This window comes from Dreissena polymorpha, chromosome 4 (genome assembly GCF_020536995.1).
Source record: "Dreissena polymorpha isolate Duluth1 chromosome 4, UMN_Dpol_1.0, whole genome shotgun sequence".
NCBI classification, from domain to species: domain Eukaryota; kingdom Metazoa; phylum Mollusca; class Bivalvia; order Myida; family Dreissenidae; genus Dreissena; species Dreissena polymorpha.
The window spans coordinates 98,398,344-98,420,050 of NC_068358.1; the positions used below are offsets into that span (position 1 = coordinate 98,398,344).

Below are 21,707 nucleotides of genomic sequence, written 5' to 3' on the forward strand. Positions count from 1 at the left end.
CAAGATACATGTATATGAGAACATGTAGCGCACATGAAATAAATTAAAAGTATTGTTTAAGATGAACATATTTGTTTCGAAAGCAGACGTTAGTAATTGTTCAGAAGACCAGAATCGTGATTTAACTTCATTTGGCCTGATGATAGATATTTCGTTTAAACACCGACAACAACACACTGTTTGCTGCAAACACTCATTTTGGATTTAAACATAAATTGTTGATGACATAATTTATTGTATTTCAGATATCGTGACAATTCAAATAAAAACAAATGATCGACATAAACGGTCGGCGGACACATTCCCGTTTGATATAGAAGCCAACTTCTCCTCATCGAATGGAATCTCCAATATCAATCTACATCTAATTGATGACGTCATTGATGACGTCCCAGTAGTTCTTAATCACGCGGGAAAACTGATGTCATATAGGGTCATTGACCCCCAGGTATGTGATTATGAATCTGTCCCACATATAGGGCATAAAAATTGATCTCGGAAAAGCACTGAATAAGGTGCTTTTTAATCGCATAAGACTGCCAATATATGTATTATATAACACAATGCATTCGGTAAGCATCATACAAACATATTTTAGGCATTGGTTGAACTACATTGATTAATTTTATAAACACATATTCTGAAGTTTATTTTACATTACACTCAGGGCGATTTTTTAATGACAAAGGATAGCATAATTAATAAATGATTTGAAAACTGACCAAGGCATAGCTATATAAACGTGAAATTTGCTTATGTATTAATCCAAATATACATGTATGGAATTATGTTCGTATAAAGATCTTCTAGGTATCAATAAAATTTAATCAACCGATATATAACGTTGACAGAAAGTCGCTTACTATGAAGACCGCACACAGGAGGCTGTGTTCATGGTTTGGAAGAGGCCGATGGCAGACGATGGGAGCGGGGCGCCGTCATTTGATTTTGTAAGAATACTGATCTATATTTTTTCTAGACTAATCGTCCATCTCTAAATGTTATATTGATTGCGAAATGATCGTACGAGAATGTTTGTCCCATGCAAGTAAGTGAATTTGCTGAATTAGGATATTAATGCAACAACTACAGACCTCAATACAATGGCGTTGGTTTCAAACACGCTTTGTTGGCAAATGGTGAAAACGAATACTCCATTCTAATAACATACACATCATTTCATTTAAGCATTATGAAATGTTGTGAACTTTCAAAACTTCTTTTTACAAAGTCGTAAAGATAGAACAGCTGTTAGTCAAACAGAGATAAAAATGATACGATTCATATGTCGGATAGAGTAATTGAGTATTTTTTATTTAAAAATAAATACTCAAACCTTTTATATTCACATGTAGACTAACTCATGCCTTCTACACTTTTCTCAATGCTCAAAACTTGTCAGGCATTTTTAATGAAAATCCGTGAAAGTCTATATTGCATAGGGAGAAAACATGAAATTGTTCAGGGTAGTCGAATATACTAACAGACTGACCGATGGACGGACGGACGTACGAAAGGCATTCCTATAATTTCCCCCGCATTTTGCGGCGTGGTGATAAATCATTATGTGCATAATTAATGATATCCGAGGCGATGCAATATTTGCGTCAGATTTCAAATACGTTACCACAATAGTTTTTAATTTTTTTACACAGTTTGGCACGTTTGTTAAGGGTAAAACCCAATTCCTCGTGCAGCCACCCGATCGTGCAACCGGAAGTCACACCCTGTCGCCCGTTAAAGACGTTCTCCCAACAGAGACGGACTTCCTTGTCAACCCAGCGTTCGGTATATTCACAATATTATGTTTTTACTATATTAAACTCAGGAATTTGAATGTGATAGCGAATTGGAATTTGATTGTGATACATTAGGTATTTGGCTTCGTCTGTTTCAACATTCGGGGTCCGGATATGACTGTATAATATTTTGAACTCGACTTTGTCTTAACCACATAATGTTTTAGTGTATACTGTTTTACATTATGTAACTTTTTGTTTGTTTGCTTAGCACAAACTGTTCTGACTTTAAAAAGAATATTTTTTAGTATTTGACTAAAACGGTATTTAAACCTTATTTGACTCTCACTTGGTATAAAATCTGTTGTTCATGTATTATGTGCTACATTTCGTTTTGACTGATTATGTTTCCGCCCTGTCAGATGGTGTCGAGTCCTTTTAAAAGCGAATCGGATATACATAAACCAGCTGTTGTCTTTTTGTATAGCTATTTTAATGACTTTTTGTAAATAAAAATACTATTTAGTTTTTATTTGGGCTATTTCGTAAATGTTCTTTTATATCTAATTTCAAACAGCGCGAATAAATTGAAACACCTGAAGTGGAAATTATAAATGAATATTAAACACATGTTGATGAAATATATATATTCACGTTAAATTGCAAAAAGAAGCTTTATTAAGGTAACTTAGCGACGCAATCATAATAACCTATGAGCACCTTGAACTTTTGTCATAGAATTCATGCTGGTTGTCTTTATAATATATCGTCACACGTCAAATACTACAAAACAACAACACCTTAATGGAAAAAACACCCAATGACAATTTTAACTTTCAAAACTTAGCCTTAATTTCAGTGTGAGTAAATTTGCTTCTCAAGATGTTGTATATATCGCACAAAAATGGCTTATTCGCTCGAAATATCATTTCATTTCAGGCAGTAATTGCGTGTATGAAAAAAATGTGGAAAACAATAACGAGTTGCAAACTTACTATAATTGTATATTTTATTAATCGTTTTGTAAAATAACCATCATTATTGAGATTTCTAACATGGTTAAATTTGTATACCTCAAGTTGTCATATTCATAATCTGAGTGCGATAAAATACTTGACTTTCGAAAATAATATTTATATGAATATTACTATATTGAACCTAGGCAAGCATGTATCTTATCAAGTGGCAAACATTCTTAGAAAGTATATTTGTTAACTAGTTATAATGTATGTGAATTTACAGAATAATGGCAATTTCTGAATATGTATTTATGCTTTGCAGATCGAGACTTGCTTAAGAAGACATTGTCAAATATCTCTGACACAAGCGGCGAACATTTTCGAAACAAGCGACAGAGCACCGCGTACGAGGTGGAACTCTTCTTTGTCATCGACTTCTCATTGTATTCATTGTACGTATAAACGTTTCTTTGTCGATGGCAACGGCAGAACTGAATCTTACTCACGTTAAAACAAACGTTTTTAGCAGTTAAATACTCACGCAGATTTCGAAATTATCCACTTTCAAAATCTCTACACGTTTCATCAAACGGAAGAAAACCATAAAATAAAAGATATTGATATTTACGTATGTATTTGTTCTCTAAACGTATATAAGAAAATAATAGAATATTAATATCTTTTATCACTCGTTCATCGATAATCCGACAAAACATATTTCTTAAAAAAGAAACATTGCAGATGTTATTGAGTCAACTATATGTTCATTATTAAGGCTTTATATGAACCTTTGTCAGTTATATTTGTTTATGTTAAACAATAGTTGGTACAGCCAAACAACGGGGACAGAGGCGTCCAGGAAAGCACAGACACTGAGTACCATCAAACAGTTCTACGCATTTGTATTAAGCTCGGTAAGATGCATGTAAACAGTATAAATATGATGTAGTTTGCTTATGGGATGTTTATTGCTTCCCGTACGTACTGTCTAATCCATGATTGATGGAAGACATCTAAACATTGCACTAAATCGTGCTACATCCTATGAAGTTGGACTTCAGGTCATACACGTACGTTGTAGCTCCAGATACCCATATGCATCTGTATACACGTGAGAGCAACCAAATTTCCAATAATAAGTAAAACGACATAATAATTATAAAACCTCATGAATCCTATATTCATTTTAATGAGTAAGTCGGTCTTTTTATATGTTGACATCCGGGTTTACCTTAATGTACCTAAAATACCCTACGCAATGAATGTGTCTTATTAAATAAAAGTAATTCATTATTACCAGGTGCGGCCTTAAACTGACAATCAAATATAAAGATGATTAATGATAAATATTTCAATTCCCTTTGAATAGTTAAACACGATTTAGTACAGATTGCTTCAATCTAATTTTATACTTTCGCCGCAACTCTTTCGACATGGATGGTACACATAGTTCGTTCTATAATTTGCAAATTCATTTCAAGTACGAAATGCAACCAATTATTTAATGTTCATGCTACCGCCTCAACTCTTAAGATATTGGTAATACACGTAGTTCGTGATGTATTGTGCACACTAATGCATTTTAATTTTGCAATAAACACTATTGCAATTATTTGATTTACTAGATACTAGAAGTTGAAGATGTTATTAAATTGATAGTGTTATAAATAAGGGTTCAACACAGCTCCAAATAATAAAATAAATTAACATCATTTTCATTTTAACCGGCAATATCTCTAAAGATAAATTGGTTAATAATTGCAAACTATAATACAAATCGAGAACAATTGTCATTTGAAAATCTGTGAAATGATACTTTTATAACATGTAAAACACTGTGTAAGAATACAAAATAAGATACTTATAATATATTTTGCTTGCCATGCAATTAATTAATCCAATATTTGCAAATAAACTTTTTAATAAATTGTTCACCAGATGAACATCCGATTCGAGAGCGTCACTGGTTCCGGTTACTCCATCTCGCTGCGGTACGCCGGTATCTACATAGCAGAGGTAGGGTGGGTTTAACCACTAGGTTTTATTAATATATTCATCGCAAACGTTCAATTGTTCTATTATTACTTTAACTGTCACACACTTAACCTATTTTGAGACCTAAGTTGATATCCAGTGCATTTTCTGGCTCGCAGATATAAATGGACTTTTCGTAGTGGTTACACAAAATGCTCACTGCAGAAATAGAAAACATAACGTAGTCTGCTCATTTTTCAGCTTTGTCCGATTCACATGTTTTTTTATCATAAAGCATGTTTATTGATAGATATTTCCGAGGAATGCAATTGGAGAATTAATCGTTTGAGAAAACATCAACTATAATGTACACATGTAGTGTGCTTTAATGGTCCATTCTCGTATGCTTGGCACTTTTTTCTATGTAGCAGATATGTTCATACGACACATAGACATAATGTTTGGTTTTGTGCGTCTACGCAGTACAACGAATAACTTGGTCTTAATATCTTTTATTTATTCATGTTTGTTTAGATCTAATAATGTCTTAATTCTCGAAGTTCATATTGATATCTCGGTGTATGTGACTAATTGCAAGTAAAATACTAGTTTTATACAAAGTCTGCAATTTCGACAGGGCTTTCTCCTTCATGCAACTGATTAAAGCACGTTAGATCTATCTAAAATGATGAATAAAATAAGCTCATATATATTCCGTGAATTTATATAATTTAAAAGTGTTTTTCCCTTAACACCATGATATCGGGTCTTTGTGAATTAAATATCGTCATGTATCTGCCAGTCCTGATGATGACAGTCTCATATTGACCACATGAGCAAAACTCTGTGAAAACGGGGTTAAATGCATGTGCCTAAAGTGACGTCCTAGATTAGCCTGTGCAGTCCGCACAAGCTAATCAGGGACGAAACTTTCCGCGTTAACATGATATTTGCTAGGAAAAGACTTTCTTTAAACGCAAAAATACAATAAAAGCGGAAAGTATCGTCCCTGATTAGCTTGTGCGGACTGCACATGCTAATCTGGGACGACACTTTACGCACATGCATTAAACCCCCTTTTCACAGAGCACGGCCCATATGTAATGCCATGTACATTTTATATTAGAAATGCACTTAAGCTACCGCATAAGCATTACTACGAAGTCAGTTTTTGTGGTACAACTGGTAACGCGTGATGACTTTATCCGGCTAGTGGTGTTCGCCATTGAAAATCCTAGATTCATATTTTACAGCATAGATAAAGACAACGGCTTCCAAATGATAAGTTCCCTTTAACACCATACTCTATACACGTACATTATTCAACTTCCTTAGCTTTAAAAAACGAGATATGGTCTTACGTGTGTAAAGCTATAATATTGTGCATATGACTATTTTGTATTAGACCAAGTGCTTATGACATCGACTGTTATATTTAATATAACACGTTTGAACACCAAACACAAAGTATGATAACAACGAGTAAAGTACGCATTTTTGCTAGCTTAGTTGGCCTTATGCAGGACACAAAACCCAGGAACTCTTTCGATTTATTGTTAATGTTTGTCAGAAATACTTTTCTGTTAATGTCGCTCATTTTGCTGCTGGAATTTGATGTTATTGAATGTACAAAATGTACACACATTGTCTCTGATAATTCATAATGACAATAGTCACATGTAACTCTAATTTTGCATGTTATATGTCGAAATGATATGATTTTATATAGATGGGACTACTTTAAAGTTTTTTTCTCATTTTCAGACGACTGCTGCCGCACCGTTCATCGAGAACAATTTACTGTCGTTCCAAGTTAACGGACGCAAAGCATATTTAGCTTCTACCGTTCTCGGCACATTCAGGACCTGGGCAAATGCAAACCTCGCTAACATTTACAACTACGACCATGCTATGATGTTTTCAAAGTACGTATTCTTTTACGTTTTAGCAAGTCATTAACCAATCTGCGTATGATTTCATAGCAAAGCATGTCTCTGGATATAATTTTCTGTTTGCAGTTTGTGGACAAATTCGAAATACGGGGTTAACCAAACGTGTTGTATCTGTATATATGATGTCCTTGTCTGAGTCAATAACGATACTGTTGATATCTGGCGCTGTTGATGTTAACTGATTTCTTTACACTTTAAGTTACGAGATGGGACAAGCTCCAAGCGGAACATTTCAGGAGAGTACAGCAGGCAAGTCCGCTTAAAATATTACATTGTTCTAGAAATGTTATCAACTCAAGACGTTGACCCTTCCTTAATCCGATATCACTCAGTATTACTGGAAACACTATAGAATGTACTAATGAACAATGTTTATTTTTAAAACCGCAAATAATTTTTCACTTCAGTGTGTGATTTTTTATTATGGTATTACCCAAACGTAGACAGGATAAAACTAATCAAGTTGTTTGCTTGGGACTGATATTAATGTTAATCAAACTTATATATGAATGGTTAGTTTGTTTGACTTTTTTGTATTTTCTTACATTTATTTATAAAGCATGTGTTTGAGCTCCTGAACTATTAAAAACGATATACATTCAGATAATATACACAGTAAATTTTTTCTGCTCCTCCACGTTATATTTCTTTGCACCAGTCGATCGATCGCACCATTCGTTTGCGCGCTATATCTAGACAGATAACGTCTTAATCTACAGCTTATCAAATTAATATGATGGTAAATTGGAAGACAAGGACGCCAATTGAGTTTTAGAATTACATATCAATGTTAAGGTCGAATGGGTTGCCTCAGTAGGTTCGTTTAAGCACGATATGTTAAGTATGCTTCGTCATACGAAAATGCAAATAGAAGTTCCGTGGGCTGTACCAGCAAATGTGTTTCAAGAAAATATCGTCAAAACGCTTCGATCTAAAGTCCGGCAATTCGGTATAATGGTTACTTGGTATGAAAATACATTAGTTTGATGACATAAATTATGATCACCTACATTAGAATGGCGGTTGAACTATTGAGGAAACGTGTGCTAATATACACATTTTTTTCGAATATAAAGAAGCGAAACTACAGTTGCTGCAGCAGTATATCCAAACACTATTCAGAAAAAGCTAAGGGTCTTATAAATAGTGTGCTTGTTAGTATAGACAAAAGTAGAACCATAATACATTCAGAAAGACATAGGTCCAGGTCGACTTTGCTTCACATTAGGCTTAATGTGGTGGGGATACGCGTTTTACAAACGTTTATCAATTGTTAGCTTTTCTGTTAAAATCCCGAATATTCATTCAGGACTCGCATACACGCCCGGGGCATGTGACAGTTATCGATACTCCATCGTCGAAGACAAGTTCCAGGCCATCATTGCAACAGTTGCTGCTCATGAACTTGGACACAAGTATGTTGGATGCATAGCTTATACAACACTATATATGTGTATAATGTTATTTCATTCACGACATTGGCATGTTCGGTACAGGATATTTACTTTTAATTCCATTAGTGCTTGACATGCGTTTGATTTTGGTATACTTGATAAACTAGTTGAGCCATAATTGCAAAAAAGCTTTTTGGATACAGTTAGAAATATGTTCTGTTAGCAGCTGTACACACATTTGGCTTATCATAACACGATTTCATACGTACGCAGTGAGATACACAGTACAATACTAATAAACGAGCTTATTTTCAGTGGCGTAACAATCTGCTGTATAAGCCTGATATGAACAATTTAACACAAACAGCAAATGCTAGACAAGTGCTAATCCGCAGTGTTATTAAATCTAGCTTTTATTAAACATGTCTTGATCAAAACTATGCAAGCGTTTATGTTTTGAATAATAATGCATTACTTTTACTTCCAGTTTGAATGCACAGCACGATGCTACAGGTAACGCGTGTGCGGATGCCAACTTCGTCATGTCACCGTCCACGTCTGTTAGCGAAGATCAAACACTGACACGCAACCAGTTCCAGTTTTCGAGTTGCTCGATCAGTTACTTTACAGGATATATAGCGACACTCAATAGGTGCGCTCTCGCATTGGAATTATTCATATTTGATAAACAGTATACTTTATTATGTAAACACAATTGACTTTCATTTGTATAAATAAATATTTTACCTTAATAAGCATTAAAGATTGAACATATGAAATATAATGTACAGTTACAACGTCATTTTTTATTTGGTTATGGTTAACTATAAAATTATGTTTCCATATTTTCAGTAACAACAACAACTGCCTTTCCACTCGTACCGCTAACTACAACACATCTGGCCTTGACCCATACCTTAGTCACCTTGCCGGTCAGGTGTATCCTCCGGACACTCAGTGCCGGTATATTCAGGGTGTTGGTTCTGCCCTTTACCGGGTAAATATTCATGCATGTCTGCCATAGTTGATCTGTATCCACTGTGAAAACCCTTATATAGATATCTTCTTTCTTCAAGAAAATTCCCAACATTGCCACTTTTGATTATTTCTGAGAACTTCACTTTGATCAGAAATGTTTCGTCTAAATCTGAAAGTCAACATTGTATGTTTTACTCGACTGTTTGATACTTTATGTTTGCTGTATACAAACAGTGCTTACATTAAAGTAAACGTGATTTAGGTACATGTTGTTTAAGATTGATTTGTTTCAGGGCTATTACAACTATAATTATAGCAGCATTTGCACTTTGATGGCGTGTATTATTCCGGGAACAAGCAGTTACTCCTTCAATTTGGCTTGGGACGGAACCACTTGCGGAAACGGGAAAGTAAGTTATGATTTCATGCACGCGTTGATGTATACATTTGCATGTCAAATGCTATATGTGTTGCATGATTTATTAATTGAGCCGTGTTTTGCTTAAACTAGTTTTTTGCTAAGAAGAGACTTTCTTGAAACGAAATAAATCATAAAAGCGGAAAGTGTCGTCCCTTATAAGCATGTGCGGACTGCACAGACTAACCTGTGACGACACTTAACGCACATGCATTAAACCTATTTTCCCACAGAGCTCGGCCCAATTATATATGTGATAAAATTATAGAACAATTCAACTCAGAAAAAGATTTAACTATTGCCTTACAATTTTATTAAATGTAACGAACTAATCAGAATAAAATATATTTGGTGCAGTAATTTTACATATTTTAGAGTTCTAATACCACTCTATCGTTATTGTCGTTCTGTTTTCTAGATATGCATTGCCGGAGAATGTATTGCATCAGCATCGGGTCCGTCTATTACTGACGGTAAGATACTATACAGTGGAGATTTAAAATAGGACGGAATTTTCAAAATAAAAAACAGCTACGCATAGTTCATGTCTATTGTATGAAATACAAAAATACGTAAATGGGAAAACATGAATTGAGGTAGGAAGAATCGAACTATAAAATAGACCTTACATTTAAAGTTTCTGTTCAAGTTGCCACACATCAATCACAGTGATAGACAATATGCCCTTATCGGTTTTACAAGTAATACGTGAACACATATTATAAATGCTTATGTGGTACATTAACGTAACCATTTTAATAGAGACATGCGCATTCGGCAACACCCCTGGTAACCTCCTCGGGACCCCGGTAACCACCTGTGCCGCCATCGTCGGGAGCACAGCGACCTCCTACAACTGCTACCAAGACTACTATAGGGAGCAATGCTGTGGAACATGCGAGCAGTACCGCCTTGCATATATCAATTTAACAGGTATACACGCGATCCGTTTATATTAGGCTAATACTTGATTTGTACAAAACGAGTAAAGGAGAGTGGAGCTCTACATGAAAGAACCAGCATCGTCTTGTTTTCTTTTGTTTTGGCTGGATTTTCGCCGTTTTCATCCGAATTTCAGTCACATCACGACGGTCAGTTTTTAAACTCATAATTGTCCCGAATAAGCTGATTTTACCAGTTTTAAGTGCACATGTTTATGCGAGTAACTGACTACTGCTTTACTTTCAGAGGTATAGATAGTCTATGCTACAAAAATATGCAAGAATAAATTACATACAACAGTCTTAAACGCAGTTCCAGGAAAAAGTAGTTTACCAATGGCATAAAAAATCGATTTTAATTTGAAACACTATCAACTAATGAGGAACCTACCCGAACACTTTTCCTGTAGTAATACATAGGTACATATATAGAAGCTTTGTTATATTAGTTTGAGCTACGTTCGAAGCATGGTAATGTCTTAATCTACGTGTTGATTAAAACAACCAATCCTTTTTGACAACTTACATAATGTGCAATAAAAAATGTTCGATGGGAAGCAGTTTTCAAAATTATAATTATTTCATACATCTACGCAGTGTGATTTAGAGACACGACCAGCACAAATACTATGCCCTGTTTAGGAAATGGGCGAAAATAGTTTTTGGAATGCAGACTAACACTAATTCTTGATGAAAATGAAGTTATTTGCATACATATTGTTGATTGATGTAACAGAAATAGCTTAAAACAACCTTAAAATATTGTTTGTTATTTCTATAGTAACTATAAATGATCGAGTGAAGTACGAATGAGAAAATACTACAATTTTTGTTTTGTAGATTGTACCTATGGAGATAAAGCTAGCTGGTGCTCCACATTGACACTTAGCGGTTGCTATAGTAACGCAGGCCAGTGTTGTCAGTCATGTCCGGCTAGAGCGTTGAGTATTCCCAGTAAGAACACGTTTTTTTCACACAAACTTTTGGTCATTCTTACCAAAATGAGATATGTAGCACATCATTAAATAAATGTATCATATTAGCGTTATAAAATAAATATAAACAGAATATATTCAAACCCGATATTATACTAATTATGAAATATTCAGTGATTAATAATAATAGTAATACTTATCGAATTTTATCAATTAAATCCGCAACATCATTGTAGATTGCCCTTACGGTGACCGAGCAACAGGGTGCGACGTAACATTATGCCCACGATATACCGAGGAAACAAGAACTGTGAGTTGCTGTCTGACATGCGCCCCTGCTACCACTACAACTGCTACTACAACAACTACGACTGCTGCTACAACAACTACAACTGCTGCCACGACAAGTACAACTGCTGCTACTACTACAACAACTGCTGCTACTACCACTACAACTACAGCTCCTACAACTACAACTGCTGCTCCTACCACTACAACTGCTGCTCCTACCACTACAACCGAAGCTCCTACCACTACAACTGAAGCTCCTACCATTACAACTGCTGCTCCTACCACTACAACTGCTGCTCTTACAACTACAACTGCTGCTCCTACCACTACATCTGCAGCTCCTACAACTACAACTGCAGCTCCTACCACTACAACTGCAGCTCCTACAACTACAACTGCTGCTCCTACCACTACAACTGCAGCTCAAACCACTACAACTGCTGCTCCTACCACTACAACTGCAGCTCCTTCCACTACAACTGCAGATCCTACCACTACAACTGCTGCTACCACCACTACAACTGCAGCTCCTGCCACTACAGCTGCAGCTCCTTCCACCACAACTGCTGCTCCTACCACTTCAACTGCAGCTCCTACAACTACAACTGCTGCTCCTACCACTACAACTGCTGCTCCTACCACTACAACTTCTGCTCCTACCACTACAACTGCAGCTCCTACCACTACAACTGCTGCTCCTACCACTACAACAGCAGCTCCTACCACTACAACTGCTGCTTCTTCCACTACAACTGCTGCTCCTACCACTACAACTGCAGCTCCTTCAACTACAACTGCTGCTCCTACCACTACAACTGCAGCTCCTACTACTACAACTGCTGCTCCTTCCACTACAACTGCTGCTCCTACCACTACAACTGCAGCTCCTACAACTGCTGCTCCTACCACTACAACTGCTGCTCCTACCACCACAACTGCAGCTCCTACCACTTCAACTGCTGCTCCTACCACTACAACTGCTGCTCCTACCACTACAACTGCAGCTCCTACCACTACAACTGCTGCTCCTTCCACTACAACTACTGCTCCTACAACTACAACTGCTACTCCTACCACTACAACTGCTGCTCTTACCACTACAACTGACGCTCCAACCACTACAACTGCTGCTCCTTCCACTACAACTTCTGCTCCCACCACTATAACTGCAGCTCCTACAACGGCTGCTCCTACCACTATAACTGCTGCTCCTACCACTACAACTGTTGATCATACCACTACAACTGCTGCTCCTACCACTACAACTGCAGCTCCTACCACTACAACTGCTGCTCCAACCACTACAACTGCTGCTCCTTCCACTACAACTACTGCTCCTACCACTACAACTGCAGCTTCTACCACTACAACTGCTGCTCATTCCACTACAACTACTGCTCCTACCACTTCAACTGCATCTCCTACCAGTACAACTGCTGCTCCTACCACTACAACTGCAGCTCCTACAACTACAACTGCTGCTCCTACCACTACAACTGCAGCTCAAACCACTACAACTGCTGCTCCTACCACTACAACTGCAGCTCCTTCCACTACAACTGCAGATCCTACCACTACAACTGCTGCTACCACCACTACAACTGCAGCTCCTGCCACTACAGCTGCAGCTCCTTCCACCACAACTGCTGCTCCTACCACTTCAACTGCAGCTCCTACAACTACAACTGCTGCTCCTACCACTACAACTGCTGCTCCTACCACTACAACTTCTGCTCCTACCACTACAACTGCAGCTCCTACCACTACAACTGCTGCTCCTACCACTACAACAGCAGCTCCTACCACTACAACTGCTGCTTCTTCCACTACAACTGCTGCTCCTACCACTACAACTGCAGCTCCTTCAACTACAACTGCTGCTCCTACCACTACAACTGCAGCTCCTACTACTACAACTGCTGCTCCTTCCACTACAACTGCTGCTCCTACCACTACAACTGCAGCTCCTACAACTGCTGCTCCTACCACTACAACTGCTGCTCCTACCACCACAACTGCAGCTCCTACCACTTCAACTGCTGCTCCTACCACTACAACTGCTGCTCCTACCACTACAACTGCAGCTCCTTCAACTACAACTGCTGCTCCTACCACTACAACTGCAGCTCCTACTACTACAACTGCTGCTCCTTCCACTACAACTGCTGCTCCTACCACTACAACTGCAGCTCCTACAACTGCTGCTCCTACCACTACAACTGCTGCTCCTACCACTACAACTGCAGCTCCTACCACTACAACTGCTGCTCCAACCACTACAACTGCTGCTCCTTCCACTACAACTACTGCTCCTACCACTACAACTGCAGCTTCTACCACTACAACTGCTGCTCCTTCCTCTTCAACTGCTGTTCCTACCACTACAACTGCAGCTCCTACAACTGCTGCTCCTACCACTACTACTGCTGCTCCTACCACTACAACTGCTGATCCTACCACTACAACTGCTGCTCCTATCACTACAACTGCAGCTCCTACGGCTACAACTGCAGCTCCTTCCACTACAACTGCTGCTCCTACCACTACAACTGCTGCTCCTACCACTACATTTTTTGCTTCTACCACTACAACTGCTGCTCCTACAACTACAACTGCAGCTCCTACCGCTACAACTGCAGCTCCTACAACTACAACTTCTGCCCCTACCACTACAACTGCTGCTCCTTCCACTACAACTACTGCTCCTACCACTTCAACTGCATCTCCTACCAGTACAACTGCTGCTCCTACCACTACAACTGCAGCTCCTACCACTAAAACTGCTGCTCCTACCACTACAACTGCTGCTCCTTCCACTGCAACTGCTGCTCCTACCACTACAACTGCAGCTGCTACCACTTCAACTGCTGCTTCTACCACAACATCTGCTGCTCCTTCCACCACAGCTGCTGCTCCTACCACTACAACTGCTGCTCCTACAACTACAACTGCTGCTCCTTCCGCTATAACTGCAGCTCCTACTACTACAACTGCTTCTACTACCACAACACTTGCTGCAACAGCTGCTCAAACCACTACGACTGCAGCTGCTCCAACGACAACTGAGGTTCCTACCACGACAACTACAGCTCCTACCACTACAACTGTAGCTCTTACATCTACAACTGCTGCTCCTACAACTAGAACAGCTTCCTCTACAACTACAACAAATAATCCAAACCGCATTACTTGGATAACAATACGATTCCCAGTTGATCCTGTCAACATCAACTTCGGTGATCTATTTTCCATTTCCATCATAAACCTGAAGATAGACCTCAGAGTTCAGGTTTGCAACGCAGACATAGCTTTTTTTCTAACACCAAGCCCAAACTTATTACATGTGTTGTATATTGCGGTTTTAAGTTTGTGTGATTCAGGATTGTTAATTATGTCATTTTGTAATTAAGTGTTCAACCTTTAAGTGTTGTCTTCCTCAAACCTTCAGCTCGACACTGTTGATTACAGGAAATTTCTCAATCGATTTTGATGTTGATCGACAGCGCTTTTAAAACGTTACGTCAATTTACTTTGTATCGCCGCCAGAAACTCGTAGGAACCATGATAATATATGTGTTTAATTATTTAATGATTATTTCAAATGACACGCAAGGAACAATTTAATTGTTATTTGGTCGTAATTTCACTAATTCTTCCAGTTTTGTGATACCGTTATTTTATTTGTGATATTCAATAACTCATGAGTTCGCACCGTTTGCAGTTATTAATTAAGTCATTTCTTACATGTTATAACATATAAACGTATGTTGCAGTTGCTGTTCGTGTACCGCAACATGGGGCGACGATTAAGAGACATAGTCATAATTGACCTGAGGTATAACCACTTGTATGCAAATACTTCTGCAATTTAAAGTCAATATAACTTACAGTATAATTATATTTGAAATTACGTATTGAATACAGTCATTGCTTGCATGGCTTAAAGAAGGACTGTTACAGACGTGCACACATAATGCTCAATTTATTCTACCAACGACTGCGTGGTTGATGAAACTTGCTTATATCTTATGCATTTCAAAAGGCGCGGCAGTCTGGTGGCGACGTACGAAGTTGTTTACGAGGACACACCGGAATCAGCGATGGAATTGACCGACGCTTCTCTAAGACTTGTATCTGGCAAACAAAACGTCACGATTTTGAACGAGACTGTGTCTGCAACTTCCGTTCAAGTGAACGAAACCATCGGTAATGAAATTTTCATTTCCTCATTTTTGTGCAAACATAAACGGTACGATTGACAATGATTCAATTAATCCTGATAGTATGTAAAGATAGATACATGCGGGAATGATGTGAGAATTTATCGTCTCGTTTGCGATTGAAATTCCCTGTTCTCTTCTTGCCATGTTTTGACCTGTAAAGATCACTGGTATCGTACGGTCCATACGACAAAACTATATTGCAAATGTAACACTTTGCAGACATTCCTTAATTATAGTTTGTATATAAAGCTCTCTCGTAAACTTTATTGTTTATTGCATTATTTTTTATGTCGAACGCTTCGTTAAGATGGCTGAACCACCATGAGTTTTCTTTCTCTAAACGATAGTCTCGAATTAAATATATTTTCAGTTACCAAGGATACGTTGAGTCAGAACGTGTGTCCTCTATTTGATGCAACCAGAAGCTGTGGACAGGGGTTCCACTGTGAGAACCAAGACGGAAAACCAGTCTGTGTGTACGTGATATTTAATTCATCGTAATTATAATAATAAAATTCGAACAAATGCGGACTCTCTTATAATATTCATTATATTGTACGACTAATTTTTCAAAATATCTGTTTTTGCTTAATTAGTTTTTTCACTCTTAAATTTTATAAACATACATACTATATGTCGCATTTTTTGAAAGATGATTTGAAAAAAGGGTTCCATTGTCATGTACAGTTTAAACTACAATTAAGTAAGCTTAAATTTGATATAAAAAACAATTGCATAACTATCCATTATTTTATGTTGTTTTTCAGACGAGATGAAACAAAAGGTAAAGCTGTTAGTGAGTCACAGTGAATTTCGTTTTTAAGGAGAATTTAAATAGTGGTTACTAGCACATCTTTTAATTCCTATATTAAAAAAAAAGTTGTGTGTAATGTATTATCTGTAGCTTATAATTCTTTTATATGAACAAAAGTTTGGTTATATCGATGTTATAGCATATTAATGTGAACATATAAGAGCTTAATCGCAAATGATTTTACTTACTTTTTATTTACCTTATCTGTTTGTTTTCAGATGGTTTGACCGCCATTATAATTGCTGCAGTTTGCAGTGCGGTTGTACTGTTAATTATAATCATGTTCGTCTGTATTGTTGCGCGCTGCTACCGTAACAGGAAAGAGTCGAGCACCTTTGGGTAAGTCGGTAATTTTTACTCATTTACTCATACTCTTTGCTTTCCCAATAACTTAAGTGCAAATTTCATTTTTAATAAGATGATGTTAATCTTCTAAGTTTTGAAAAATAAGTGGTGGGTATTTGGTGGGTCATCCTCTTGAAATTGAACAGCTATGACAAGTTACTACGTGATTGCCAAGTAATATAGATTACAAAAATTGATTTCAATAACTGGACAAACCTAATGGCGACATTATCAAAGTTTTTACAACTGATCAGTATGACTTTAAATGCCAACGATAATTGTATAATAATTGTAAAAAATGCTTTTAATCGGATGAATATTACATCTACCGCATGTTAATGTCATATTTCGTTAAAAAAATCATGAAATATCTGTTTTTTTGGCAGTTCCAGTGACGAGTCGCAATGGAAGGAGTTTACAAAACCGATAACGCCATATCTAGGATACTCCAACTGGCGAGATAGAGCTATAGGTTACTACCCTTATCCCAGAATCGCTTCTGTTTACGGAACTCGATCCGACCCGGCTTACTCTTATCCTGCGTATGGTGATAACTTGCCGAGAGGAGACGGTCCTTATGAGAGTTCGACACGACGGTTGGAACGCCGATCTTACGTTGTGTCGGTTGACCTTCCGGACCCGTTACGCAAATGTAAGTTGAGGCAATTCATGTACGCAATGTTGCTGGAGCAAAAAGAATGTCATTTGTTTTCAATACTATTTGATTGCAAAAAGCAGGGTATGTAGGTCTTACAGTTTTATTGTCGTTCCCCCTTTTATCGTTTCCTAATAGAGTAAGAATATGCCATGGCATGCTTAAATCTCCCAAATCCTATTAAACATCATTTCTCATGGCAATTTTAATTAATTTACATTAATTTAGAGGTAATGATCGAATGAAGCAATCATTTTTGTTAACGTATAAGTATTAAATGAATAACAAAGATAAGATCGAAAACTCAATCGTTAAAAAAGTGGCTGTCAAAAAATCAGGGTCAGTAAAGTTATGAGAAAAAAAAAATTTTCATGGTATAAACATTCAGTTTTGTAAAGATTAAATATTTGTATCATTACTTTGACAGAACTTTCAAATGATCGAATGAAACAATCATTTTTGTTAGCGTATAAGTATTAAATGAATAACAAAGAAAAGATCGAAAACTCAATCGTTGAAAAAAGTGGCTGTCAAAAAAATAAGGGTCAGTCAAGTTATGAGAAAAAAACCTTTTGCACGTGTTATAAACATTTACTTTTGTGAAGATGAAATAATTTTATTTTAACTTTGACAGAAATTTCCAACCTGTTAAATGATCACAGGCAGCGTAAAATTTTACTCAAAGCAAAATGTTGTTACCGTTATAAACTAAAACATACACGTATATGTATATTTTTTTATTTCTTTTATTTACTTACTTTATAGATTCAACTTTAAAACCAATAAATATGTGTTGGGCCTTATATCTCATTTTATTAAATTAATACAGTCTCTGAATTCAACCTTGTTTGTCAAAGTGCAATGTTAAGATGAGAATGTGTATTGTTGCAGCATATGACAACGCCGCCTTCGAATCGGAAGGGCACTTGGGCTTCAGAAAACAGTGAGTGGGTAAGTAACTAAGCAATGAGGTGCTGCTAAAATGTAAAATACGTTTTGCATTCGTAACTTTGAAATAAATCGAAATAAAAGGTGTTATCCGGCTCTCCTTAATCTCAACTGTAGGTACAAACAACGTTGACCCATTTTATCCACCATTGGTAACTATAGTCGTGAATTCATAAAGTTTTTATAAATGTTCCTGTTAAGTTTGCACCCAAATATATGCCAATCTTTTTACTGCCAAGTTAGTATATGTGTCATCTTGTGTCGGCTTAGTGTTCTTTGTAAAGTATCTTCACAAGAAAACATTTGTTTCTTGTTTGTTTTAGGATGTCAGATGCTCGTGTTGTAAACTCATTGGGGGCCTCCTGAGATTTTCGACACAATAAATATATACGGAGATGTGTTCAATTTTGTATCATTGCAACGTATTTGCAATTAAGACTGGCAGTACATTTTGTTATTTTAAAGGTGAATTGAAATTATATTATGCAATGGCCAGTGTGTGTTGCTTGCGTAAATGCAAGATTCTGCTCAAAAGTTATGTTGATTTAGATAAATAATTAGCACTGTGTACTTAATACTATTTATTTGCATTTGTATTTTGAATATATGTTACACGTTTGGGAATACATGTGGGGACACGTACATATGTTATTGAGAATTATTGTGTGAGGAAAAATCGTTTTCCAATATCAGTTTGCACTACATATTTTCCTATCATTGAGGTGACTGAACAATTTTAAAAAGATTTAAAAAAGGAGAAAACACCTGCATCATTATGTACCAATCGATGAACGACAAGATATTTGTCCCTAGCGGCAAATCCCTCACATTCCACTTTTTTTTGTAAAAACGTTACATACGAAAAAACTTAACATTGATATGAATGTCATGAAGGTAGCTTAACACAAAAAGGTAAATATCTCAAAACGTTTCGGAACATAATCCGGAAAAGTATTATTGTAAAAATAATTCAAAAGTCTAATGATTGCAACCATATCGAAATCATAATACCAGAACAAAACTCCAACTTGTACTGTAAGTCATGTAGATACCTTACACGCCAACAAATTGGAAAGTATCTGCAAGCGTTTAGTAGTCCGGAAAACTGTTTTTGTCGAGAAAACATCCGAGGCCAATCTGTTCGCCAAAAATCAATGGACCGGAACGAAACGCGAACTTAATCTGTAACAAATGCAGGTAGACTCAGAAACTAAAAGAAAGTAAATATAGCAAAGCGTAAAGGAAAAATTATCTCCAGACAAAGTATCCCGGATGGGTGGAAAGACGGATTGAAGGATAGATGGACAGTCCGACTGCTATATGCCACCATGCCGATGGCATAAACATTGAAGGAATATTATTATTCTGTAATATAAAGGAAATTTAGTTATTTTGCGATCCGTTAAGAATGCAATCATAACACTATTCCTTTATTTGATTTTAATGTAGGAACTTTTATCATGATGACTTGTAAAATGTGTTTATCTATTCGAACAATGCATACGTATATGTCCATTAAAAATAAAAGTAACTTGCACGCGCTTACGTATACTTTACTTCAATGGACTTGGTGGTACCACAAGCACATTGAGTATTTAATTCAACGGTGCGGTAAATGTAAAATGCAAACTTTTACACACTCACATAATTTTATATAATGATATATTTAATTGAGCAATAACTGAGTAAATTTCCAAATATAACAATGTCTTAATAAAAACGTTCACATTCAAATATCAAGTAAGATACGGTCAAAAGGAAATGTAATTCCTACACAGTAAAAAACTCCTAATGTTTGCGCTGTCAATAAACACATTGAACGTTAAAGGATCAGAGTAAATTGTTAAACACTCAAATCGATCGCCGGTTGTTACACATGCAAAGATAAATTAAGAATTGACAATACATGACACAATTAAAGTTGAAAACTTTATCTGCATAACCGAGTGCAATACAGTTCGAATAAAGTCGCGAATGTATTTGGTGATTCAAATAATTGTCTCTAGCTGTGTATTTGAATTTGTTGTTGGCTGTATATGGCACGAAATTAAGAGATAACGATTTCTAATTTAGGGGCAGTTTCAAACTCTTTGGAAATCTTTTTTCAGATTTTTTTTCTTAACTGTTATACTTTTTGTTAATATGTCATACTAATACACACAAACAAACTACAACAACTTCAAACAAAGTTAAACTTTTGAACATATGTTAAAAAAGGCACCGATAGAGCCGCCTTAGCGATGTTTGGACAGAAATATAAACAAATATTTTGAACAAAATAATATAACATTATTAAACGTAATAAGTAATAATAATATTCTAAAAATATATCCCGTTTTATACAAAAAGTACTAAAAAAATATGTTTACGCAATATATCATGCCATTCAGTGAATGTGTTAAATAAATACCACGAAAACAAATATGTTTGAAGGAAAAACTATGCCAATTGTTAAGCCTATATATTTACTATTTGATTATTTTTTTGTCAGTTGCCTTATAGAACTTATAATTGAAATTACATTCATTCTAATAGTTTTCAATAGTTATATTTATTTAAGTATACACATTTAACGTGCATACACATCAATGATTGTCTGTCGTATATTTAATATTGCTGAACAGAATGGAAGTCTGTTTTTTTAGAGAATACTCGAGTTTGCTCGGCATCTCAAAGTCGACACGCTATCATTAATGAATTCTATAAATGGAGGCAGTAATCCACAAGCATACCACGTGAAAAAAGGGTGAATAGTAATATGTTAATGTCGTAAAGATACACAACCACAGCGTCTTCATCTTTCTGGATAACATTGGATGTGATTATTTAATACCAAAAATATTTTTCTCTGAATAACATAGATGTCCGATGGACATTTACTATATAGAACACATATATGTCACATATACGGGCACAATAAATGTTACTTCGTTTGGAGGTAGTAAAGTGGAGTAATCAATAGTTGGTACTATGATCCGAAATAAAATAATCAAACACGACTTAAAAGTAGACTTTATATTAGTGCAAAATGTTACAAATATCTCGGATATTAAGCGCGGTAACTGATCTCCGATCATAAACAGAACTTTCGCAAACCAAAAGGTTTGTTAAGCTCTGTAGATTTCGAAATGAATAATTATT

The 21,707-nt window shown here is 36.3% G+C and overlaps 1 protein-coding gene across 1 annotated transcript; it reads left to right on the plus strand.

The window, feature by feature from the left end:
- The first annotated feature begins 280 nt into the window (after positions 1-280).
- On the plus strand, positions 281-20,107 carry LOC127878648 (mucin-5AC-like). The gene is made up of 24 exons (XM_052425177.1): positions 281-448; positions 852-950; positions 1,656-1,788; positions 3,021-3,150; positions 3,522-3,612; positions 4,637-4,714; positions 6,437-6,597; positions 6,824-6,873; positions 7,934-8,039; positions 8,506-8,670; positions 8,871-9,015; positions 9,290-9,406; positions 9,833-9,887; positions 10,177-10,347; positions 11,196-11,309; positions 11,527-14,870; positions 15,355-15,416; positions 15,624-15,787; positions 16,175-16,280; positions 16,572-16,588; positions 16,837-16,957; positions 17,350-17,615; positions 18,510-18,569; positions 18,890-20,107. The coding sequence occupies exons 1-23, from the start codon at positions 422-424 to the stop codon at positions 18,563-18,565; spliced, it is 5,778 nt and encodes a 1,925-aa protein (XP_052281137.1). The 5' UTR covers positions 281-421; the 3' UTR covers positions 18,566-18,569; positions 18,890-20,107.
- The last annotated feature ends 1,600 nt before the right edge of the window (positions 20,108-21,707 follow it).

What these genes read in the sequence shown, in the direction of transcription:
- LOC127878648 (XM_052425177.1), top strand. Translation starts at nt 422, where the DNA reads ATGTCATATAGGGTCATTGACCCCCAG. An exon ending in CCGGTATCTACATAGCAGAG is followed by an intron (nt 4,715 to 6,436) that starts GTAGGGTGGGTT and finishes TCTCATTTTCAG; the next exon opens with ACGACTGCTGCCGCACCGTT. An exon ending in AGATAGACCTCAGAGTTCAG is followed by an intron (nt 14,871 to 15,354) that starts GTTTGCAACGCA and finishes CGTATGTTGCAG; the next exon opens with TTGCTGTTCGTGTACCGCAA.